Genomic DNA, 27,242 nt, shown 5'->3' on the forward strand with positions numbered 1-27,242 from the left:
CCTATTCTCATATTTTCAAGCTGGAAAATGTGACCTATTCCAGCGATACGTCCTATCACTTTGTATATAGGACGTGCCTCCCCAATCCCCCCTCCGAGATTGGTTTACACCCGGCGTTTGGTGAAATTTGAATTGTTCTATCTACAATGTTTGTAGAAAGTTGTTCGTCTTACTTCGTTAGTCAATGATGTTGTATTTTTTCACTGCAGTTATATATTTTGATAACCTACTTGTTGGTTCTTTTGAGTATAATTGTGTGTTTTGTTTTCCCTCTCGTTTTCTGGAACTACTGTCTCATTGACCTTTACTCTATATTCTATTTTGTATTCGACATATGATTCTGTATCCTTTTCACCGAACATCATTTCATGTTTTGTTCTGGGTTGCATAACAACATATAGATTTAATCGTTGGTCAAAATATGAATTATTCTTTCCGCAACAGATATATCGGCGGCAACTAATTGATTTTGAATTAGTAAAATCTTGACTATACCAGTATTTAAAATGCCTCAATTCATTACGTAATAAATATATTTATATCTATTGTATTTTTCTTGGTGTTTTATTAAGATTCCAAATACAGTACGAAGTGTATCGGTGAATGCTAATGGAAGAAGGCTATGTTTGATGGAGGTAATAAAACATTTTCTTATATAAAAAAAAACCATAACACTGCTGAAATGATCTAACTTAACATTACTTCAATTGAAATTAAAATTTTATCTTTTTTTTATTATATTTAGAACCGTGATAAATTTGAGATATTAACACATTGCATATCAAATTACTAAATTTTAGAATGAGGTCAATAGGAAAGACATGTTACTATATGAATTTGTTTTTATTCGTTTACCTCTGAGGAATAGACATTAGATTAACACATATACATGATATTCAGGTTGCAGTTTATTTCAATGTCAATAATGACTTTCGAGAGCCAGCATTCGCTCTGACAACAACAGTACTTAATGATTCAACTAAAGGATTCAAACTAAGAGTTTGCATCAGGTAAATAAATACACGCTGATTCAGGTAAAAAAATACACGCTGATTCAGGTAAATAACGGTGCATTTTGTAATTATCGACGGAATGGAAAAAATATGTTAAGATCAAGTCACAACGACCAGTGATATTTTGTTAGGACACCGACAAATTTGGGAGACAGTGTATCGCTTGAAGGACCACGGAGATTCACACTAACCTATTTCTATGCCATTATCTAGATGAGGCTCAACATAAACGTCCTGCATCGGACGCAAGAGAGTATAACTCGTCCATCAGTATGATAATAATTCAGTAAAATGAATGACAAATCAGAAGCTTCCCCTGTTTTTTTTTTATTTTGCATAACTGGGAAGAAGAGAAGCAATACGGTTTTGGTAGCATTATGTATTTTGATTGGTTGTTATAAGCTACATTTACAGAAGCATAATCAAAGAGAGCACTCATACAATTGTGGACGCCAGACGAGCGTTTCGTCTTCATAAGACTCATCAGTGACTTTCGCATCAAAACAGTTGAAAGGCCAAGTAGTTCAAGAGTATTTAAAACCGATAATTCAAAACAAAAGCTAAATAGGCTTATGCAATCTTTATCTGGGGATAGAAAAAACTTAAGTATTTAAATAAAGTCAATGATATATTTAAAAAAAAGCAAATTTCATTTCATTCAATAGGCGGATTTCGAATGTTTCATGCAACCGTTGTTGGGCTTATTGATTAAAAATCTTTCAGTTTTACATGTTGTTTATTACTAACAGCATGAATTTGAAGCAGTGTATTAATTGTATTGGTTCAATAAGGTTTGACGTACATTCATAAAGCAGCTGTTCACATGAACATACCAATTTAATGAGCCATCTCAAACATTTAAGTAAACCGGTGCGCAATACTTTTTATGTGTTATTTATATAAGAGAGGCGAAAGATACTTTAGGGACATTCAAACTCATAAGTCGAAAATAAACTGACAAAGCCATGGCTAAAAAAGAAAAAGACAAACAGACAAACAACAGTACACAAAACAACATAGAAAATTAAAAACTGAGCAACACGAACCCAGCCAAAACTGGTCTCAAGTGCTCCGGAAGGGTAAGCAGATCCTGTTCTACATGTGGCACCCGTCGTGTTGCTCATGTAAGTACAAACCGGTGATATGTCTTATTCAGGAGGGGACATTCGGGGGAAAGGGGACGAGATTGTAGTAAGGACAATTGGCGGTCGTCATCTGTGAAACAAATATTCCATAACGCTCGTGATGGCGTCCGTAAAAAAAAAGAAAAAAGCAGGACACATTAAATAAATGAAAAAAATTAAAATGTTATAATATTTACAAAAAACACACAAAAACAAAAATATTCAGAAAAAGGGGTCCATTCTTCAAGTGTCTTAGGTTGGAAAATACGAAGAAACTTCCTCAAACAATAGTAATTCTATAAAAGCAGGTGCACAACTTCATTATGTGTGCAATTTTTCTTTGAAGTAATAATCCGAATTGAAATCTGCATATGGAGGAAGAGATGACTACACAAAACTAATACTGTTATTTAACCGAAAACTATGACGACTAACTTCAAATGACTGCAAAAAGGAAAAAATCCTGAAGCAATTCAATAATAGCAGGTGTACAAATTCCATATGCTTGCAATCTTTCTAGCTGAAGTGTCAGGGGGTCCGGGTTGAAAACTGGAGAACTATATGATTACACAAATAAGGTACCCACCATACTGTGAATTTATTTTGACCTTCATCCAACCCCCAAAATATATGAACTGGTAATCGTATTATTATAATTCTATTCTTCCAAAATCGGTACAATTATGGCCAAAATATATGTTGTTCTAATGGAATTCTTCAAAAACTGAACAAAAGAAAAAAAATATTATTTTTGTAATTTTTTTTCCCTAAATCATCACTTTTTATGATGAACTTGCTCAATTAATATAGTTTGGCGTTTAGGATAAGCCAGTATTCACAACTGTAAAAACACGGAATACTATCATTCTGGTGTATATGTCTACCAAAACATATGCGAGCAATATCTGTGTATATCCGTGATAAAACTGTTTGGATGTTTTTATTTTGTGGTCTTCAAAAGGGAATGGTTATTATAGCGTATGCTAATGAAGGTAAATAAGAACGTTTATGATGTAAAAGAATCACCTTTTCTAATCTATGTGGTTTCCCGAGAGTTGTAAATGTAAACAAGTAAAAATCAAATTAATTGTGTTCTCTTGTATTCTTAACGGATAAAGTATAAAACAGATACAAAAAGTATAAACAGATACAAAATTTAGCTCTTGCGGCAACATTGCTCATGTTTACTGGTACAGCAGTAACCCGCCATCAATCAATCAAAATTTAACTGAAAAACGAGACGAAACACCCGTTATTTGTTAGTTTTATTTTTTGCAATTGGCAACTAGAAAATCTTTCTTCTTTTATGAGGTTAGTAGTATTAAAATTGACCGACAAAAGGTTAAGCTTTTTTAAGGTAATGTATTTATTTAATTTCAGCTGATACCCCCTCTCCTAGCTAACACAAACAAAAGGGTGTTTTTTTTTTTTTGCATCATGGACAAATATTTGTGTACATGTATAACAATGCATGATTTCCATTTCAGTATCTTAAATAGTGTGGGTCTTCTTTAGATAAGTGCAATCATTCTTTGAATTGTAATCTTAATATTGACCTTACGGGTTTTTTTTTCTCTTAATGAATTATATTGAATGGGTTTTTTTTCTGTCTCTTTAACGTGATCGAGATTTTTAAAAAAGGAGAGGGGGAGGGGACGAGGGTTAAATACTTAAAACTCGCTTTTTCTTAAATCAAAGTGCATACCGTAAGAACATCATAAGTGTTAATCGTTAGCTTTCTATGTACACTTCCTTTTGTTCGCCTTTGCTCTTCAAAGCAATTGCTCTTGGTTAGATATCTTCAATAGTGTGTATAAAGATAAGAAGATGTGATATGATAGCCAATGACACAACTCTTCACCAGAGACTCAAAGACACCGAAATTAACCAAATGACATAAATGACAATTCATGTGTCTTTTTGTTCAAATTTTGTGGGGAATAAAGGCAATAAAGAGCCTATTATATGATCAAGACACAATTCATGTGTTTAAAAGGAATACAAGGAGTAATGGAGAACATGCTAATGATTGTTTGATTGATTGATTGTTGATTGCTTATAGTCCAGTGGCAAATATTTCATGCATGCTCACAACGAGAACAAAGTAACAATAAATACAATAGGTAGGTCCTGTAATAGAGGCCGTCCGGAATGAAGGTCGGGGAAATTTAGACTACCACTGGAAAATGAGGGTATAATGGATAGGGACAGAACTTTTGCCTAGCAACAAGTCACCTACGTACCCCTCAAAGAGTTGTTGTAAGGGTGCTTAACGTGCAGAGAGCGTGGCACTCTCTCTAACACGAGGCATTGGATTTAACGTCCCCATTCTGACCGGACGTGGCTGCGTATTTATACATCCTGCACAACCAAACGGAGGCTACAATTTTTGGTAGGGGTTTTACAATTTATGATGGAGGTTTTCAAATTCATGGTATGGGTATTACAATTCATGATGTGGGTTTTATGTTTTTTTGGTAAGGGTTTTACCATCCACGGCAAGGGTTTTAAAATTTATGGTGTGGGCTACACACTACAAAGCAAATTCAGACACTTTACTTAATTTATAATATATGTATATAACCTAAGAAAAATCTTTAATATACAATGTGTATTATGTAAGTGAATCTTGTGTGGCGAGTTAAATAATAATAAATGAAGTATGTAAATAAACTACACGGAAATGTTTGTTCAATTGAAAATTAACGTAAAGTGTAGAAGTTCAAACACGTCAAACCGGACTTTCAATGATCACGTTCTCATGTGCAATGATTTAATCCTTTAAAATTAATACGTTTTACATAAACACATTTGTCTTCAGGACAGAAACAGCCGGTGGTTTACCTTAACCGATGAAATATGTTACCACGTAGGACATAATACATGTTTTAATTGTCTATATAAAAGTAAGTCCGTAAACAATGTTTCACTTCTACAATCAAACTGAGTTTTAGTGCAAATTAGAATTTATCGCATTGGAGACTGGTAAAAAGCTTTGACAGAGGTAAAGATTTATTTCAGAGACTAAACAACAATATCTGTATGTATGTAAATAAATTTAAACATATTAAAAATGCAAACAATTTTCTAATTAATTTCATACTTGAATAATATTGAAAGAAATAAGTATCTTAAAATGCATATTTATGTTTTGAAAAAAAAATATTTAAAAAAAAAAACTAATTCATCAAAGTTTTGTGAAATAAAAATTCATTTAAATAAGTAGGCTTCCTCCTTCAAACACAGGAAAAAGAGCTTTATTTTAGAAGCGCGAGCGTGAGTTTAATTCAAATCTTAATCCGTTGAAGCAAAATACACCAACAATGGTTTCCTGATTTTTGTCATCCTCCTTTCTTTGTTTGATCTTTAAAATATGCATCACCTGTTTTACAACTCAAGCATTTCCTATGCTTTCTAGGATAGTTCGAAGTAACATTAAATACAATGTATATACATTTGTTATGGATGACTAAACATTGTGAACATTAGATTTTATTTTTTCAGTTTACCAGGTATAACCTTAATATAAAGTACGTGTTTGCTATAATGTTACATGGTACTTTTCTTATTCTCAAATATACATATGTTATATAAATATGATTTATATGCTTACTTGCAGATAACAATACATTAATTCAGGACATGACGAGACTAATAATCGGTCTACTGTTATGTGTCCTTGGTCCTGCTTGGGCGAAAAAGTAAGTAATTGTACTATACCATACACTTTGTAAGTGGTCAAGACTAATTATTCATATGAGGCACAATTCAGACCTAACTCGAAAGACAAAAAGATAACACAGTACCTTAATTTCAACGGTCGACCAAATATCCCTTTGGTGTCTTTCGCCTCTTTTTTGTAAAATATAGATAAACACGGCATAAAAAAGACAACAAAATCAAAGCGAAAAAAACGAAAACAAAATAAAATGAGAAAAAAGAAAACGGAAAAAGACGAAATATTTTATACAATAAAACAAAACGAAACAAACAAAACAAATAAAATAAACAAAATAAAAAAAAAAAAAAACCTTTATCAAATATAAACAGAAAAAAAACATAAATATTCAATTCTAATTTAAATGATTGAAAGCAAGCATTTGTATGCACCTATCATAAGTCAGGAGCCTGTTGTTCAGTGGTTGTTGTTTGTGTGTGTGGTTCATAGGTATTTCTCGTTTCTCGTTTTTTATATAGATTAGACCGTTGGGCCCCTTTATAGCTTGCTGTTTGGTGTGAGCCAAGTCTCCATGTTGAATGCCGTACTTTGCCCTATAATTGGTAACTTTTTATCCATTGTGATTTGAATGGAGAGTTGTCTCATTGGCATTCATACATTTTTGTATCACATCTTTTTATTTATAATGTCTTAATAGCATTACTACCATTATGATATTCTTCCTGTGTTTAACTTCCAGTACATATATTGTGACGGTACCACGTCAAATACGAGCTGGTTCAACGGCTGATATCTATATAGCACCTATTAATCCAATTGAACAAGGGGCTACTGTAGTGGTTATACTTTTGGACAAAGACAATACCACATTAGCAACTAAAAGGGAGTCAATGTATTCACTGCGTGAGTATACATTAAATAAAACAAATTACATACAAATAAACATTGAAAGGCTTAAGAGAAAAAAAATCGAAAGGAACAATTATTCAGTGCTTTAGTTTTAGTGCTTGATCATTTGGTTTTCCTTTGCTTTTAAATGTTTAGCTTGAGCGTTCCTGATGAGAGTAAATACAAAGTTAAGGGAAGGTTGGGCGTACACAAACACGTTAAATCCCGCAACATTCTGTATGATCTGTCCCAAACCAGAGCTTGTATTCCCGTGGTTGTGATGATGCACCTTAACCCATGAAATCAGAGGTTTGAACGCCTTACGATAGGGGAGAGAGTATGTTTCTTCCTAGAGATGGGAAATTTCATTACGATATATGAGATGCAAGCACTCGGTAAAAAATCAAACGTTAGACTTTATTAACCAACGGAATGAATGGAAAACAACTGCCTTATTCTTGACTTAGTAGTCAATTTCCGAATCTTAATTATCTTAATTGTTGACTCATGTTCCCTTCCACTAATTTTACTCATATTTAAGTTATGCATTTCCCTTTTTCATTTAAAAAGAATAGTAATCGTGGGTACATTCTTACATGTGTATTTATTTGAAATAGCTTTAATCTGTATCTTGCATATCTACTTTTACTATAAAAGTATAAATGAACCATATTAATGCACCATGAACTATTATGAAACCAAAACTGAAAATAGTGTCCAACAGCGCATTTATATCTGTCTATAATATAGAGTAAAGTGATCCGATTTCAGCTCATTTAAATTTATCGGAAAAGAATAAATACTGCAAAAGGTTGTAATTCGTTGATCCAAACCGACCATTATCATTTCCCCCGCGTCAGGCAAACTACGATGTTAATTATTCTTAAAAAAGTAAGACATTTGCCACTGAACTTGAATAAGAAATTATTAATCAATAAAGGAAAATACATTAATACGTCTTCGAATGACATTTTGTTAGGTGTATATGGTTCTTGAATTCAAAACTATATTTCAATTAGCTTTGTCATCATTTATGGCTGTATGCTTGAGGTGCTTCGAGTGATCTCTCTTTAGATATTTGGTAATTCAAATTTTGTAAAAACAAATTGGATCCTTATATTACGCTTTTATAAAAATGAAGAGATGTGGTATGATTGCCAATGAGACAACTATCCACCACAGATAAAACGAAGTGGTAGTAAGCAATAGTAGGTCACCTTACGGCCTTCAATAATGAGAAAAACCCATACCGTATAAGCAGCTATAAAAGGCCCCGACATGAAAAATGTGAAACAATTTAAACGAGAACACTAACGGCCTAATTAATAACAAAACAATTTACGAAAAACAAATATGATATACAGCAACAAACGACAGCCACTGAATTGCAGGTACCCGACTTAAGACAGGCACATATAGAATGTGGCGGGATTAAACATGCCTGTGAGCGCTCAACCCTCCCCTAACCTGGGACAGTGGTGTCTGGTAAAAAACGACTATATTTATTATTTCTAGATATTTGAAGTGAAATTAATATTTACATCGAATAATTGATAACTTGTTTGTTGTATCTTCTTTTGGTGATATACATAAGAAGTCCATCGTTCTTGTTTAATTTGTGCACGTTTAAAGATGCCATTACCATAATTATTGACTAGCAGTAGCATTGTTCATAAATGAATATTGTTTTGATTAACACAAGCATAGAAGTGGATATCTGATCAAGGACTTGTGATTTCAATTTCAGGACAACCTGCAGTGGTCAAAATAAACGTAAGTTTAATTTTATGTACAGCACTATTTAAGTTTCGACAAAAGCTTTCGTAACAAGTGAGAATTGAATATTGCTTTATATCATCTTTAATGATTTAACTATAATATCAACGCATCAGTGGTATCACCTATGTTTTTTTATTGCATCCCTGGAATCTTTTCTATAGTTTTTGGTTGCATCCCTGGAATCTTTTCTATAGTTTTTGATTGCATCCCTGGAATCTTTTCTATAGTTTTTGATTGCATCCCTGGAATCTTTTCTATAATTTTTGATTGCATCCCTGGAATCTTTTCTATAGTTTTTGGTTGCATCCCTTGAATCTTTTCTATAGTTTTTTTATTGCATCCCTGGAATCTTTTCTATAGTTTTTGATTGCATCCCTGGAATCTTTTCTATAGTTTTTGATTGCATCCCTGGAATCTTTTCTATAGTTTTTGATTGCATCCCTGGAATCTTTTCTATAATTTTTGATTGCATCCCTGGAATCTTTTTTATAGTTTTTGGTTGCATCCCTGGAATCTTTTCTATAGTTTTTTTATTGCATCCCTGGAATCTTTTCTATAGTTTTTGATTGCATCCCTGGAATCTTTTCTATAGTTTTTGATTGCATCCCTGGAATCTTTTCTATAATTTTTGATTGCATCCCTGGAATCTTTTCTATAGTTTTTGGTTGCATCCCTGGAATCTTTTCTATAGTTTTTTTATTGCATCCCTGGAATCTTTTCTATAGTTTTTTTATTGCATCCCTGGGATCTTTTCTATTGTTTTTGATTGCATCCCTGGAATCTTTTCTATAATTTTTTTATTGCATCCCTGGAATCTTTTCTATAGTTTTTTTATTGCATCCCTGGAATCTTTTCTATAGTTTTTGATTGCATCACTGGAATCTTTTTTATAGTTTTTGATTGCATCCCTGGAATCTTTTCTATAGTTTTTGGTTGCATCCCTGGAATCTTTTCTATTGTTTTTGGTTGCATCCCTGGAATCTTTTTTATAGTTTTTGGTTGCATCCCTGGAATCTTTCCTATAGTTTTTGGTTGCATCCCTGGAATTTTTCCTATAGTTTTTGATTGCATCCCTGGAATCTTTCCTATAGTTTATGGTTGCATCCATGGAATCTTTCCTATAGTTTTTGGATGCATCCCTGGAATCTTTTTTACAGTTTTTGGTTGCATTGCTGGAATCTTTCCTATAGTTTTTGATTGCATCCCTGGAATCTTTCCTATGTTTTTGATTGCATCCAGGGAATCTTTCCTATAGTTTTTGGTTGCATCCATGGAATCTTTTCTATAGTTTTTGGTTGCATCCCTGAAATCTTTCCTATAGTTTTTGATTGCATCCCTGGAATCTTTCACATAGTTTTTGATTGCATCCCTGGAATCTTTCCTGTAGTTTTTGGTTGCATCCCTGGAATCTTTCCTATAGTTTTTTGTTGCATCCCTGGAATCTTTCCTATAGGTTTTGGTTGCATTATAAAGGCAACAGTAGTATACCTGTGTTCAAAAGTCATAAATCGATTGAGGGAAAACAAATCCGAGTTACAAACTAAAACCGAGGGAAACACATCAACTATAAGAGGAAAACAAAGGAACAACAGGAACACTGAAGTGCAACAAAAACAAACGCCAACATACATAGAAACGAACTATTTGATAACAACTGCCATATTCCTGACATCCGTGGAATCTTTTCTATAGTTTTTGGTTGCATTCCTGGAATCTTTTCTATAGTTGTTGGTTGCATCCCTGTAATCTTTATATAGTTTTTTATTGCATCCCTGGAATCTTTTCTTTAGTTTCTGATTGCATCCCTGGAATCTTTTCTCATTATTTACACTACCGAGATTAGAACAAGCCAGTGTTCTATTTTTTACGTGCGGCAACAAGTGACATTCTCCTTATAAAAACTGAAAAATGGTGTAAATTTTCTTTTATTCATTATTCTACGAAATAAATGATGTCATTTGTCGTCCTTGAAGTTGATGCGACTCATAGCAAATGGAATTTTTAAATATTTGTGATAAGAAATACACTTAAATATTATTGTGAATTCAAATGTTCAATGATACATTGGCATATGACACAAATCACATCAGATAAGCACTATTTGATTAGTGTATTAAGATAGTTAATAGTTTATATAAAGAATATATTAGCTGATTTGAATGTTTTTATTTCTTTTAATGAAGGTACCCGATACTATCCCTGCTGGACATGATTACAAGATGAAAGTCAAAGTTTCGGGAGGATTCTCGTTTGATAAAACAGTAACAAGAATACGAGCAACTACAAAGGCGACCTCCGTCTTTATTCAAACTGATAAAGCGATTTATAAGCCTGGAGACTTAGGTAAAATTCTCAATATTGTAATTGAATTCTGTTTCATTGATAAATTAAGTATTACTTGTACCTGACATGATTTCCTGACATTTTTTTAAATGACTATAAAGTATTATATTTTTAGACCAAACTATCATAACCATTACTAACACGCGTTTTATTTTCGTATATAAAACACACTAGAAAGTATTTGCTGTCCGGTAAGGATGGATGTGCTAGTTGATTAAATGTTAGAGATACCCAATCAGAAAAAATGTTAAATTGCCAAATAATTCTTTTCTTTGAATATACAAGGATGCATGATTCTTTTAAATAGCTTTTTTATTTAAGTTGAACGAAACATAAGAAAAAGAACATATTTTGTTAATTGTATTTTTAAAGGAAAAATATATATTTCATAAAGACTATATGTTGACCTATATATTTCTTTTAATATATTTTGTTTTGCCGGGTTGCTGTTTCATTGAATGTTGTATAAATGATATTTGTATTTGTTCTTTTCTATAGTAACAACTACTTTTATCCTTATTTTTATTTCTATAATTATCATTGTTCTACTGCTTGTAACAACATTCATTTTTTACAACAGTTCAGTTTAGAGTATTTGGTACTGATCCTAGTTTAAAAGTCCGAAATGATCCGTTGGATATTTACATACAGGTAAGACAAACTTGAAGTTTTCATTGTGTGTACTTTTGTTTCCCGACTCTATCAAGCTAAACGATCCGAAGGTAAGAAGTCATTTAAAAATATATTCTCAGAAATTATTCAAAATACATATGCATATAGAAGTTTTTGGGAATTTAGTTTATCATTAAATAATTTATTCAGAATAATTGATAATTGAATGTTACTTTTATAATTTTGGCAGTTGAATTAAATGTTATCGATGAAAAGAAAGATGAACTTTTTAGACTAAGGAAGGGGTAAAAAATGTCCATGCATTCATACATATATTGTAGTTTCAACGAGGCATGCTTTCATTTCAGGATCCCAAAAATAACAGAGTAAAGCAGTATCTTAAAGTAAAGCCTGTTTTGGGTGTTTTTGCTGGATCATTTCAACTTTCAACTTTAACAAATTTAGGAACATGGACGATCAGAACAGAACAAAAGGTATGTTGTACATTATCAGTAAAATAAAGGCAACAGTAGTGAACCGCTGTTCGAAATTCATAAATCGATTGAGAAAAAACAAATCTGGGTTACAAACTAAAACTGAGGGAAACACATCAAATATAGGAAGAGAACTACGACACAACAGAAACACAACATTAAAATGTAAAACACACAGAAACGGACTATAATATAACAATGGCCATTTTCCTGACTTGGTACAGGACATTTTAAGAAAAAAATCGTGGGTTGAACCTGGTTTTGTGGCTAGCCAAACCTCGCACTTTTAAAAAGTTATGTTTTACACATTATAAATCAAAAGATTGTTGTACAACATTTTAAGTAAAATGTATGCTGTACAACATTTAAGTAAAACTTCTGTTGTACATTTTTAGCTTCAGGCATGTTGTACAACATAATAAGTAAAAGGTATGTTGTACAACATTATAAGTACAAAGTATGTTGTACAACATTATAAGTAAAATGTATCTTGTACAACATTTAAGTAAAAGGTATGGCGTATAATATTATTAGTAACAGACATGATGTACAACATCATTAGTAACAGTAATGTTTGACAAAGTTATAAGTAAAAGGTATGGTGTATAACATTAGCAGTAAAAGGTATGGTTTACAACATTTTGCGAAAAAAAGGTATGTTGTAAAACATATTAAGTAGAAGGTATGGTGTACAACACTAATAGTAAAAAATATGTAACCGCCCTCCATTAGCTGCGCTAGTGGAGTACCCCTTCAGCTCAGATGATAGAGCGGTGGCTCACTCTGTAAGGGTTCCCAGGTACGAATTTTGGCTAGTGCTGTAATTAGTTTTAGGAGACACATCATGCTCTCCAGTTACAAAATTGTCAACCAAACAACAAAATAGAGAAATGATACCTAACCATAGAAAGTCATGTATTCTCTGAGCTCAGCTGGTAAAGTGGTGGCTTTCAGTGCCAGGGGTCCCAGTAATTTAATTTGGGAGACAAATCATGCTCTCCGGTTACAGTATATTTCTCCCTTTTTTATTTGACTTTTCCATTTTAAACATTGCAAGTTTATGCCAAGTAAGCGTTGTTCAAAATAGTCTTGTGCTTTTTTTTTTGTGTTAATTTTTTTGAACCAAAGTCAAATGAGCGCTTCATTCTGGTTGGGTAAATGGCATAATATACCTTGAAACAAATATTTACTATTCAAAACGAATGAGAAAGGAGTCAATATGAATTTAACTAAACATTATAATCAGAGTCCACGAACTATCACAAGACAACAGTATCTAAAGCAATTTAATTATTTAAATAAAATCCTTATGTAAGAAAATAATTCATGGAATAATGGGAATGCTGTTGCATTAGTATGAATGGAAAAACTATAACAAATATACCGAACTCCAAGTCAAATTCAAAAAGGGGAAGTCCATAAACACACAAAAATCAAACGCCATCAATCAGGAGAACAAGTGAAAAACAACTGCCATATTCCTGACTTTGATACAGGCATTTTCCGAGGAAAATGGTTGTATACCTAGCTAAACCTCCCACATGTATGACAATTGTTTTTAGTTCCATTATATTGAAACAATTGGGTGAGCAACCCAAACAGACATAACAGGTTAATGTGACAATAATTGGGATCAAGCAGACAAAACTGTGTAAACATAGTATGATATATCACAGACATACAACTCAACTGATTAACAAATTCAGAAAAAACATACATATTAATCTAACAAAGACGCCAACAAAAAAGATGTAGTAGATAATAAATTTTAAATTTTACAATGACGTCAACAAAACAACGTTTTGTCGTTGATAGTACATCCCGTTTATAGTATATACACTTTCTCGATAGAGTAAAACAATAAGTAAATATAAATACAATGGTAAAAAAAATAGAAACAGCACTGTAAAAAACCTTTGTGTCCGAATCGCAGCTCATGTCCTACCTGCACCAAAAATGCACAAAGATAAAAAGTCAAAAACCCGATGGCGGGATGTATAAATACCGAGTCACGTCAAAAGTCATACACTCAAAAGAAACAAAATAGCACGAAGACAAATAACGTGGTGTTGTACAACAATATACTGCTATAGTATAGACTGATAATCAACTAGTGTATTCATTTTTTAATTATCACCCTCCATTCAGGTCCACCAACTTTAAGGATTCGATGTAAAAAAAAAAAAAGCAAACAAAACAAAATGAAGTATTTCTGTATGTTATTGATAGATTTGTCAATACATCATCTGCTCATAAAAAATGACAAAACTTCGAAGACTTTCGTCAGATATTGTATAAGCATGTTTGTTTGTCGAAGTTAAATGTGAAAAATATAGAAAGAATAGAAAATACATTTTCTTTGTCGAATATTTATTAAATTTATAAAGTCAACCTTCATTTTTTGGTGTTTCAGCTGTTACAAAATGATAATGTCCAAACTTGTGTATTAATATGATAACCTTTGGGCAGATCAGCTTTTACATTTGCCAATAGGCTATTATTTGAATATTAATTGTCAGCTTTCAAGCTGTCAAGACGCAGATGTTGGCCAAATGATACCATATCAAGAACATTACGTATGAGAACATTTGCTTATTTCATTGGACGATTCAAAACCGGATACATTAATTATCACCTGAACTTTTTTGTTGTCACATATAGATCTAAATATTTGAAAACATTCTCAACTGTCTATCGAATGCAAGTATCCACTACTTTTAAAGAACAGTTATTTGATTTTTAAAATCTAATTTGTTTTATGCGCACTGAAAGGTTATATCGAAAGATATATCGAAAAGGGAGTAGACCCTACACAATGGAGTTCTGTATTCAAGAAATAATAGATGACAATATTAATTAATCTAATTTTCCCATCCGAAATCTAATAAAATAAAAATCACGAACAGTCCGTTTTTCATGGTAAATGGTTGACCCTAATATACTAACTACCCACCATGTTTATCAATTGTTTGGGTTGAATATGAGTTAAATTCCTTATGCCGAACTAAATCTTCATGTTTAAATCAAATGTCAACCCATCAAGAAAGATTGTCAACTATTCTTCTACATTAAAAAGAAATATTTCATTAGTTTGGTAATATTAAACTCATTTAGGATAAAGTAGATGACGTTACGTTCTTTAGCTGAATTTAACTAAGAAACGATTGTATGCGTTATGACCTGATTTGTTTCCCTTAATGCAGGTCATGACCTGCATTTTCATTTTCAGAGGTTGACAGGTATGTTTAAGGATTAATTCCAATTGATATCGTCAGCCAAAATTTTAAATATACATAAATAAATGTTAAATTATGATACACACTGCTACAATGAACGCAAAAAGCTTGTGCATATAACAACGTTCGTTTACGATTTTTTTTATGTCCTTTTTCATTTATTTATATTTTCTTTGCTAATGGGGATAACTTTGCAAGGAGAATACATTTTTTCGGGGTTTTTTTCTCTTTTCTTTATTATTGGCAATTCAACACATTTCAAAAGAAATTGTTAACATTCATTTGCTCATTATTTTTTTTATTTAGGGAGATTTCCACTGTTTCAATACATATCTTTACAAATGCATATTCTCAAATTTTTATGATGTGGCCCTGATTAAGTTCTTCCGTGAAGTTCAGTAACATACATGCATTTATATTTTTTTTTAAATTGGTTCAAATATGTGCTTTTTTTATAATTGCAGATTCCCAATCATTTAATGGAAATTTCGTATAAATTTAATGACAGTGCATCATTCAGTACAATTTGGAGTTTATCGGAACTCAATGATAAAAATATCCTATTAACGAAAGAACTCTAACTTTGGAAAGACATTACAACAATAGCTTAAATAAAAGACACAATAGATAAGCATTGGATCTTTAAAAAGATACCATTCGCACTCAGAAGTCAGAGTATCTTTTTAACTAACCAACGCTTTATCTCCTTTATGTATTTACACATTTATTGAGGTACTTCGGTTTTAGCGATCCTGGTGAAACTAATTTTATAAGTGCATTCATTTGGAGCAAAAACTGATCATTTTATTTTCAACTAATGATATTAAATTCAAACAGGTTAAAAACTACTGTTTCTTTTTCGAAAGCATTTGACTCAGTTACATACGAATTACTTTTGCCTAGAAAAAAGTAATAACAGTGGTGTTTGCATGTTCTCGATTTTGTATCTCGTTGACCCTTTCTTTTAGGAAGATAACCCTTTCTTTATCAATACACAAATCGTTTAAATGAAATCATTATGAAATATACATTTCATGATTTCAGACAGAAAAAACTTCAAAAAGCTTTGACGTAGAAAGAGTTGGTGAGTACATCTTTTGTTGGTCATGTAGTGTAAAACAATACTTCCCTTTAAAGTAATATCACATAACGTAGAAAGAGTTGGCGAGTACATCATTTGTTGGTCATGTAGTGTAAAACAATACTTCCCTTTAAGGTAATATTCCATGACGTAGAAAGAGTTGGTAAGTACATCATGTGTTGGTCCTGTAGTGTAAACAATACTTCCCTTTAAAGTAACATCACATGACGAAGAAAGAGTTGGTGAGGACATCATTTGTTGGTCATGTAGTGTAAAACAATATCTCCCTTTAAAGTTATAGCACAACTCTCTCATTCTATCTGATTTATAAACAAAATGATGCATTTTGAGAAAGAAGTGAATACATTAAAGTACATATAAATCGTTAGATAAGTTTACAATTAGAGTAATTAAATTGAACTTAAAGTAATTCTGTGTTACATACGACAAAACTTTCAATGAATGAATGCGATAGAGGTGAATTAATATATCCTTCCTTCCATAAAATTATTTACTCGGTGCGCTCTTCGTGTTGGTGATACAAACAAATGAATGATTTCAATCTACTTTAAATTGGTGAACACCTCTTATAAAGTGCTAGTTATGAACATGGTATATTTCCAGTAGTAAGTCTTTTGGCGTTTGTTTATTTTGATATATTAATTTGATAAGGCTGCGCATTCTACCTGTTTCTGAATTTTGTACAAACACATTTCATATTTTGTGACAATGTGTGGTTGTTGTATATTTATAGAATACAAGTACTATGAAATGAACGTCTCTTTGAATCTAAGCTTTGTTAGTAACAAGACTAAATACAAAAGTTTTATTAAAAAAGTTTCAATGCGTAAAATTGATTTTTTTAATTCATTACACAATGTTACTCCTTCTTCGAAATAATACATTCCAACGGCCCCAAGTCTCATTAAAAAACGCACAACCATTGTGTATACTGTTTGCATTTAGTGATTTGCCGAAGATCAAATAGCATTTTATTTTTAATGTTTTAGTTTTACCTAAATTTGAAGTAGATGTTGTATTGCCGTCATTTGAGCTGAAAACAGATAGATTCTTCACAGTTACAATTAATACAATGTGAGTACATTTAATGAAAATAATAAACGACACGACTTTGTAATATACAATTATTGACTGTTGATGATTTTCAGCATTGGTATTCACTTACAAATCTCTGGCAGTTAGAAAGTTCAATTCACTTAAGCTAAATTCAGATAGCATTAATAACATTAGCCGTGCATTAAGCCAAAAATAAACTTGTGAAATTTATCTAAAAGTACATATATATATATCAATATGATGGATATTGCCATACACCTTCATAGTCGAGATATTTTCGGAAACGGAGAATGTGTCAAAGAGATAACAATTTGACAAAAGCAGAAAACAACCCAAGGCCACCAATTGGTCTTCAACGCAGCGAGCAAATTCCGCGACCGGAGGCTAAATGCTATTAGTAAATGCGAGTGCATGCGCCCGCTTACATTTTTTACCCCGCAACATTCGGCATGTGCCGGTACTAAGTCAGGAGCCTGTAATTCAGTGGATGTCGTTTGTTGCTGTATATCATTTTTGTAGTTCGTTTATTGTTTTTTACATAAATAAGGCCGTTAGTTTTCTCGTTTGAATTGTTTTACATGTGTCATTTCGGGGCTTTTTATAGCTGACTATGCGGTATAGGTTTTGTTCATTGCTGAAGGCCGTACGATGACCTATAGGTGTTATCTTCTATGTCATTTGGTCTGGTAGAGAGTTGTCTCATTGGCAATAATATCACATCTTCTTCAGCTGGACCCTAAACAATAATGTATACAAGTTCAGCGAAATGGACGCCACTAAACTCCGAAAACATACAAATGAGCCAAACTTTAAAACAAACAACACAACATTAACAAGGACTAGATGTTCCTGACTTGGGACAGGCGTAAAAATGCGGCGGGGTAAACCATGTTTTGTGAGATCTCAACCCTTCCACTATTCATCTAGCCAATTTGGAATAAACAAACACACAGAATACGCACAGTAACACACAATTAAAAAGAGGCCGAGTCCGATGTTAGAAAAGGTAACAGAAGAAACTAAGCAAAATGACAATATGAACAACATAAATTACCAGAGGAGTACTAGCAGTTTTTGACATGTCAGCTCCATATCTCAATTAAACTGATTGAAAGATTATGTCTTCATCATATGAAAATCAGCCACCACCCCTCCCGTTAGGGATTAAGTAACATGCCATCATAAATTATGCGAGAAGAACATTACCCGTATCATGCCAACAACTGGTATTAGAATAAATGTGTTTATTTCCGATGGTCATACAGCTCTTTATATATTGATTTATATTTACGGATGATGTCCTTGTACCGATGACACAATTTAGTTCATATTTAAAACAAGTAAGATGATTTTCGCTATTTGACCTTTTACATATAGCAAAGCAAAAAGAAAACAAAGAATGTTCACATTATCTGATGCAAGTTTAAAGCGTTTCAAATTACTAAGACATAGCTGCCATACATGTAATCATTCAAACCTGAGAACCTTCATATAGAGTACACACGCTTCTGTGGTACAAGAAAGGAAATGTAACACAAAATGACCAAAACTTGTTTTAAGGTTATAACGCTTGTTAAGTTCAAAATATGTTGAGATAAACTTTTGTAAATAGTAACAATGGTTGATCATTTTTAAATAATGTTTAGGTATACTTTTGGAAAGCCAGTACAAGGGGACGCAGAAGTGACATTTAAACGACGTTGGACGACTGATAAACAGATTGTGAAGAAATTTAAGGTTTGTTTATTACATATTGTTCTATTTTAAAATCTAGTTCAATGTATGCAAAGTTAGATTTATATTTATACTCTTAAACATAAACATTTTCTTATCATATGAGCTTTACATATAGGATTTTGGGGATATACGCAATAGATCTGCAACTGAACATTACAGAAAAAAAAGAGACATCTATAGGTGTGCATGAGTAAACAATAATACATGATTGTTGATGTAACTATGGACAAAAATGATGGAGCACAAGGTAAACATTTCCATCAATTGAGCATTACACAGTCAAAAAAGAATAAATAACAGTGTTTTTGAGAGGTGATGTTTTAGCCCAAAATATTTCAACGTTTATGGTTATGTTACTATCCGATTATCAGATTTGGCTGTTCTTATAAATTCAAGTTTGGTCATATAGCTCTTCAAATTCAACAATCTTGATACGCATCCTTGGTTTTCATTTTAAGAGTTTGAGAGCATATCTTATGAATATAAAACCAGAAACACTCACCATATATATTAAAAAGTCTTATTCTTATTTAACGTCAATCATTTGCACACCAATCATTCAGAAATAATTGTAAAATAAGTGTTACTTTGTAGATAAAAGGAAAGGCAACGGTCCGGGTTTTAATGAGTGAAGTGGCTCCTGCGCTTGGAACTTACATAGAAGTCATAGCTAAAGTAACTGAATCCATTACTGGTGTTTCGGCAGAGGACAAAGGCTCTGTTCGAATTTATGATACACCAGAAAAACTCAATTTCTCTCCCAGGATGCCTTCTGTTTTCAAACCGAATATGGAATATGCCATAATTGTAAGTATTTATAATTGTTATCGAAACGTAATATTTTTTGAAAAAGTCAAAAATATGTTTTTTATTTTAAAATTATTGAGGCACAACCCTTACATTCCTTGAAAATATTTTTCCATTGTTATGGTTCTAGTTTAACATCTAATTTGACTAATACAGGTCTTTAAAGTATAACTACAACGGATTCAAGCAATTCTTATGTTGGTATTTTCCTTATAACTGTTAAAGTCGTGGTGCCTTTTTTATCCGCAAATTTCTGTATTCAAATACCAGTAGACTGCAATAGGGGTAGTTGGGTATCCATTATGTGTATAACGTAGACGTTTGTCGAGTAAAGGAAATAATCAAACGTAATAGATATGATTTACACATCGTCAATGTAGTTCAAATTCATCGCATATCTTATTGAACCAAACTAATTTTTAAGTTTTAAGTTAATTTTTCAGAGTCTTAGACAATTTACAATTTGTAACATTGTTCTTGCCTTTGAATTAACACTTTCATGGGGTGAAATTAAGTAAGAAATCTTGACTCATGGCTGCCTAGAGCTTGGTATATTGTATTTATAAAGTAAAGACGGGATGTTCATAATCATAATTTTTTATAAAGTTATTAAATTTGTTCATATTACATATTTATCTATGAATGTGATTTTAGTTGCGGGCAACACAACATGATGACAGTCCTATAAAGCCACCGTTAGGTATGGTAAACATCACAGTGAAGTATTACGTACCCGTGATCAAGGAAAAACAAGACGTTAGTCCTGGATCATCTGGCACTGGTGGTCAAGTCATGCCTATTGGACAAATGCATCAACCTGAAACTCGAAATGAACAAAAAGTATTGTGGACAAGGGTCGTACAAATACCTGAATCAGGAATTTTTGTGTTATCAGCAAACTTTCCAAAAGCGGCAGAAAATGGAATTATAGAGGTAATTGTATATATATATAAGGGATGGAATACACATATAAGTGAATTTCAGGTAGAAAAGACTGTTACATGTATATTGCACGAGCTGGCAATTGACATTCTACGAAAAAGGTTATCCACCAAAATTCTTGTTTAACATGTTACCTTTTTATTGTACAATACCAATAACAAAATGATAAGAACATCATGTTAACTTAACAAAAACAGCGTAATTTGAACCTTTGCTTTAATTTGTGACATCATGCCGCTTGGACTGTCTTTGTTAACTAGGCTTTTTTGTCGATAAATGTCTCAGCTTCATCTTTGGCTGTTACACAAAAGGGCTAAAAGGTTGACCATGCAGTCACATCGATATCATGTTATCATATTCGTCTAAAACTTTGACACCTTAACGACTGAGATATGAGCTTTCAATTAACTATATTCATATACACAGTTGAAGACACATTTCCCCTATATAAAAGAAGGCAACAGTAGTATACCGGTGATCAAAAGTCATAAATCGATTGAGAGAAATCTAATCCGGGTTACAAACAAAAACCGAGGGAAACACATCAACTATAAGAGGAAAACAAAGGAAACAACAGGAACACCGAAGTGCAACAAAAACAAACGCCAACACACATACCAATTGTTTTTTTTTTTTTTTTCTAAATTAACTGCAATTTTTTTTATTATTTTAGTTTTTTAGTTTTTAACAAAAAATGATTACTAAATATTTTTAAAAATACAACTATTTCCTTGTTTGTACGGAATAAATATATTTTGTATATTTTATTTTGTTGCACATTATAACATCCATCAACATATCTAGGTTAATAAGTTGGAAAGTTTGTAGTTAGCAAAAAGACTTCAAGCATGTGCATAACAAAACTAACTGATATATATAAACAGGTGACTGCTGTTAAACAAATAAGAAATTCAATAAGACAAAATTTACACCAGGAGACGGTGAAATCACAAGAGTATTCAGTTAGTTTTGTTATGCACATGCTTGAAGTCTTTTTGCTAACTACAAACTTCCCAACTTATTAACCTAGATATGTTGATGGATGTTATAATGTTCTAATGTGCAACAAAATAAAATATAAAAAATATATTTATTCCGTACAAACAAGGAAATAGTTATATATATATTATATATAGTTTAAATCATTACTTACAGGCGTTCTATCGTGGTGCCAGTGCATATAAAAGTGTAAACCGAGCGGAATCCCCTAGCAGAAATTACATACAGGTTTCTGTCAGGAACAATAAAGCTGCAAAGGTCTGTATTGAATTTTACAAATAGTCTCTTCAAGTTTGAAACATATTATGTCTTATCTTGCTCTCAATAATACTGCTAGACACAACTTTTTTCAAAATATCTGTGAATGACTTATGTGTTATACATGTGATTCATACTTCCATTAAGCTTTTAACATAGACCAGCTACTTTTCATTTGAAATAAAGTTATATTCTTATTATATACTAATGTATTGATAGGTTGGTTAGACATTTCAGATTTAAGTGATGAATTTATAAAATCAGATCGTGAAATATGTTTAATCTATGTAGAATGCATACAACAATTAGCACATGAGTGTTATACAAAGGTAACAAAATAGTTCAGCTCGCTGTGAATTCAGACATCGCTAGATAATATGAATTTAATCATATTTCTTACATTAAATGTTGAATTGGGTCTTACATTTTTTATGATACTAAATATACATTAAGGAACTTCTAGTTACATACATTGACAACAAATCAAAATAAAGATGTCATGAACCTTCTTACGCAAAAAGGTATTTAGCTAGATGGGATCATTTGTGTGTTATTGATCTTATTTTAATACCTTTTTGGATAATGTTGTTGTTCATGCAATATTGTACCTATAGTATGTATAAAAGGTAAAGAAATGATAATGCTATATTAATTCATGACACACAATCACTACTCGCTACTCGCACATCAACAGAAAACATGTGCAAATCAATAAACAACGCGTGTATTAATGTTTTTCATATCAAAGTCAGTTTCAACATTGAAAAAATTCACATCACTGCAAGTTCAAGATGGCCAAAAACACGCTTTTGAACTTGAAGTCGAACACACTATATGTGTACATTTGAGAACGGAGCTGTGGGGTGATATAAGTTAATGCTTAATTAAATCTTGCAAAGACATCTAACAAGTTATTCCAAAAAAGTCTTGAATCATATAAATTATGCAAATTATGATATCACTTTAACGTGAAAAATGACCTTTCAATAAGATGAATGATTAAGTTAACTTATACACTCAATGTCATGAATTTGGAAAGATCAAAAGTATTGCAATTTTTGTGCGCAGATGATAGCTTGTATCATACATCGCCCTCAATACATTGTGTTGTCACCATATTTAGAATTCACCAATTGCCATTAAATGATCAAATTTAAACAGATTTTGAAAACGAGAAATTCAATGTAATCTTTCTATTACGGAAATTTATTTGTATTTACAAATATGATTCTTGTTTAGCCAGGGGAGTATTTACCACTACTTGTGAAAGTCACAGAAGCAATTCGTTACTGTAGTTATAAAGTGAGTATTCCTTGTGCATTAACATTACATTTTAAGAAATAAAACAGAACCTGATAAAGCATACACCTTTTAATCAACATGTGCATTCTTATCAACGACTCTTTACTGAATTACAAATCAAAGTTAAAACCAGAAACCGAGAGACGCATTAACTTGTTCAAACAAATCTTTGAAATTTAAGATCTATTAAAGACTGTAAGTATGTCAAAGAGATCTCACTAATTGGTTGATTTCTTTGTTTAACCCTGCAACATTCTATGTGTGCCTTTTCCAAGTGAGGAGCCTGTAATTCAGTAGTTGTCTTTGGTCGCTTTTATTTTTGTTCTACATAATTCTAACCGTTTGATTTTATCGTTTGAATAGTTTCATTTTTTGTCATTTCTGGGTCCTTTATAGCTTACTATACTGTATAGGTTTGCTTATTGTTGAATCTTGTACAATAACTAAAGTTGCTTACATCTACCTCATTATGCCCCCGCTACTAAAAGTTGGGGGGGATATTGTTTTACCCCTGTTCGTCCGTCCGTCCGTCCCATTATGGGTATATAGTAATTCCAGATAACTTCTCCTACAGTTTGAATGCTAGGAAGTATTTACTTTGCTGACTGTTTGTACATATATTGAAGGTGTGCATGTGGTCAGGGTTTTGATTTTTATTCATATTTGCTCTTTTAGGAGATAGTTGAACTTTGTCATTTTTGGAGTATATACTTGCGTAAGAGGTGCATAGCGTTTCCGGATAACTCCTCCTACAGTTTGAATGCTAGGAAGTTTTCACTTTGCTGGCTGTTTGTACATATATTGAAGGTGTGCATGTGGTCAGGGTTTTGATTTTTATCAATATTTGCTTTTTTGGGAGATCGATGAACTTTGTCATGTTTTGGAGTATTTACTTGCATAAGAGGTGCATAGCGTTTCCGGATAACTCCTCCCACAGTTTGAATGCTAGGAAGTTTCCACTTTGCTGGCTGTTTGTACATAAATTGAAGGTGTGCATGTGGTCAGGATTTTAATTTTAAATAATATTTGCTCTTTAGGGAGATAGTTGAACTTTGTCATTTTTTGGAGTATTTACGTGCATAAGAGGTGCATAGCGTTTCCGGATAACTCCTCCTACAGTGAACCATAGACCTATGTGCTCCCATGCTAAATTTTTAAAATAACACTTTGCATCTGCGGGGCATCATGTGTGTCTCCCAGACACAATAATATCTCAAAGAAAGTCATACATTGACTTTGTTATAATACAGTTACTTCAGAGTGGAGTGCGGGGACATCACTTTGTCTAGTTTGGTCTGTTATTTATAGTTGTCTTACAGAGGCACAAGATACAAAAGGGATATTCAAAATCAAAAGTTGATCGATTATGAAGTGATAATTTGTCATGTTTTCCTCATGAAGGGATTGCTTTTGAGTTGAATATGTTACCTATAATTATAATATTGGACGACAGAAAAACTTACAATCTCTATTTTGATATGCATTTTCATTATTTTTCACTCAAAACTAATTTAAGTACAATTCTTAATTTCTACCATAGTTTAAACGGCAATTAAAAATCTTAATACGTAAAAATAATAACGGTTTTTATTTTGTTGACAGGTGTTTTCGAAAGGATCCCTTGTAACACAAGGTAGATTTACAATGAACCAAGAAACACAGCGAAACCAAAGACTGATGATATCATATGGAATGGTTCCTCAAGCAAGGTTATTGGTATATTATGCTAGACGACAAGATGGTGAAATTGTGGCTGATGCTACCAACATACCTATTGAGGACATATTCGACAATACAGTGGGTATTTTTTAAAGTTATGATTGATATAATCGTGCTTTTTTATCAAAGCTGATGCAATTTTTTGGTAAATTATTATTGAGTATGAACACATTTTTTGTTTAACAGAGTTTAATATTCCTGGGAAATCTAGAAATATAATGGTTTATGGTTTAAAACTCCCTTTTTGATGCTTTCTTTTATTGACCGGACAAAATAAAAGCATTACGATTGCTTTCCTTTGTCTACATTTTCAAAGGCATGCGCATAGATTATTCTGTTCCTATTATGATACGCCATTGATAATGAGTTGAATTTCAAAACAATTCTTCAAGATACTACAAACAAGAAAGTCATAGGAAATAAATGGATTAACCCTTATTAAAAGCCTTAGGGAATAATTGAGATATGTTTATATTCATTTCGGTATTTTGTTTATTGTTGGATAATCGGATAGTTGTCACTTATATCACATACGCATTTTTGTATGAACCATAGAAGTTGACAATCGTAGAATTTTCTATTTTTAACGTCTTTCCCGTTTCCGATTCAAACAAAACGTGGTAGACAAGACATCTGGGAATCAAGATTAGTTTTCAAACATGGACAGATTCTCCAAAACAAAATCAAAATAGAACAGAAGCTGATTATGGGGAAACTATACTGAAGTTATTATGGGCGTCAATCATTTTTTGATATTCAGACGTCGTCCTTCATGCGAAATCGAATCGTTATTCGGGAGCAAGCGACAGTGTGTGAAACATAACTTAACCTATTCTAAATCTGATAGACAATAGTGCACATATAAGATCACTGTATGAGTAAAAATGCTAAATATAGAAATATTGTTACAATCAATTCATGATAATAACCGTAAAAATAGTTCTTGTTGAGTGATAATGTATGTTGTTCGCTCTTCTTGATATCTTTTCGAGTGTAGATTTTGAGTTACGAATATTCCTCTGTTAAATAAATCCTTATGGGGATTTTCTTGCCTTCTTTTGTCCAATTATATGTATGAAGTATGCCAACATAAAACTGCTTTTTTTCATAGATACTAGAAGCAATTTTATGTTGCTCATTTATTTTATATCACACAACTGATAAACTTCCGAATTGCGATTTGCGATAAAAAAAATTGATAAAATACGGTGTATGTTGTAAACGCCTCAGTTTTTTTAGAAAGATATATGCATCCTAAGCTAACGCAAAAACTTCAGTTTTATGATAATATATTATCCATCAATTGATCAAAGACGGGACATACTCATTCTTATTCATTATAAGGACAGAACTCTCATCTCAAACTTGCGTCCTCTTTCACTATAAGATATGAATTACAATCTATTAGCCACAGTGATTGCGGAAAGAATAAAATTTTCTTCCAAAGCGCAAATATCCGGACCAGACAGGGTCTGTGACTGGTACATACATTTGTAAAAATTTACGACTAATTACTGATATCATATTGGTGACTACATACACTACAAACCAGTAAAAGTCTGAAATGGCCTATATCTGTACTCGACTGTACTGATTATTACTCGACCAGTCTGAACTGGTCTGAAATTTACTTGATAATACTCGACTGTAGTCTGAACCATACTTAACAGTCTGAACTTGTACTCGACCCTTACTCGACCAGTACTTAACCATTTTATATGCGTCTGAACCATGCTCGACCTAGTCTGAACCATACTCGACCTAGTCTGAACCATACTCGACCAAGTCTTAACCAACCTAGACCTATTTTTTGTATCTATCTATTGTATTTCATCAATTTAGGAACTGTTTTTAACAACAGCTATTTCCCTTGGCTAGAAATTTGAACAACAATTTGAAATTAAAAATGTATTCAATATAGCATTGAAACCAAAATCTCACAATAAACAAAATATAACTTCATCACCATATTCATCAACACTTATATACATACATACCGGGTATATATCACCTTTAAAATAAAAATAAAACAAGCTGATCAAATAATCTCAAAACTGAATTGACTATTATTTTAAATGTTATTTAAAATTTTTTGAATGTTTCAGATATATTTTATGGTTACTGGACAATTTTCACCATTAACTTAAGCCTC

General features: G+C 32.2%; 1 protein-coding gene across 1 annotated transcript in view; it reads left to right on the forward strand.

The window, feature by feature from the left end:
* The first annotated feature begins 5,053 nt into the window (after positions 1 to 5,053).
* LOC127737265 (CD109 antigen-like) overlaps positions 5,054 to 27,242 on the forward strand; it is a 55,633-nt gene continuing 33,444 nt past the window's right edge. Inside the window, exons 1-15 of the mRNA XM_052247821.1 lie at positions 5,054 to 5,141; positions 5,757 to 5,838; positions 6,556 to 6,719; positions 8,452 to 8,477; positions 10,667 to 10,826; positions 11,407 to 11,477; positions 11,807 to 11,932; positions 16,213 to 16,252; positions 17,260 to 17,344; positions 18,973 to 19,063; positions 19,658 to 19,870; positions 20,525 to 20,803; positions 21,968 to 22,069; positions 23,309 to 23,371; positions 24,974 to 25,168. Of these exons, the coding sequence (XP_052103781.1) occupies positions 5,780 to 5,838; positions 6,556 to 6,719; positions 8,452 to 8,477; positions 10,667 to 10,826; positions 11,407 to 11,477; positions 11,807 to 11,932; positions 16,213 to 16,252; positions 17,260 to 17,344; positions 18,973 to 19,063; positions 19,658 to 19,870; positions 20,525 to 20,803; positions 21,968 to 22,069; positions 23,309 to 23,371; positions 24,974 to 25,168 (1,674 nt within the window). The 5' untranslated portion in view covers positions 5,054 to 5,141; positions 5,757 to 5,779. The remainder of the gene's footprint in view (positions 5,142 to 5,756; positions 5,839 to 6,555; positions 6,720 to 8,451; positions 8,478 to 10,666; positions 10,827 to 11,406; positions 11,478 to 11,806; positions 11,933 to 16,212; positions 16,253 to 17,259; positions 17,345 to 18,972; positions 19,064 to 19,657; positions 19,871 to 20,524; positions 20,804 to 21,967; positions 22,070 to 23,308; positions 23,372 to 24,973; positions 25,169 to 27,242) is intronic.

This window comes from Mytilus californianus, unplaced genomic scaffold (assembly GCF_021869535.1).
Source record: "Mytilus californianus isolate M0D057914Y unplaced genomic scaffold, xbMytCali1.0.p SCAF_4, whole genome shotgun sequence".
Lineage (NCBI taxonomy): Eukaryota > Metazoa > Mollusca > Bivalvia > Mytilida > Mytilidae > Mytilus > Mytilus californianus.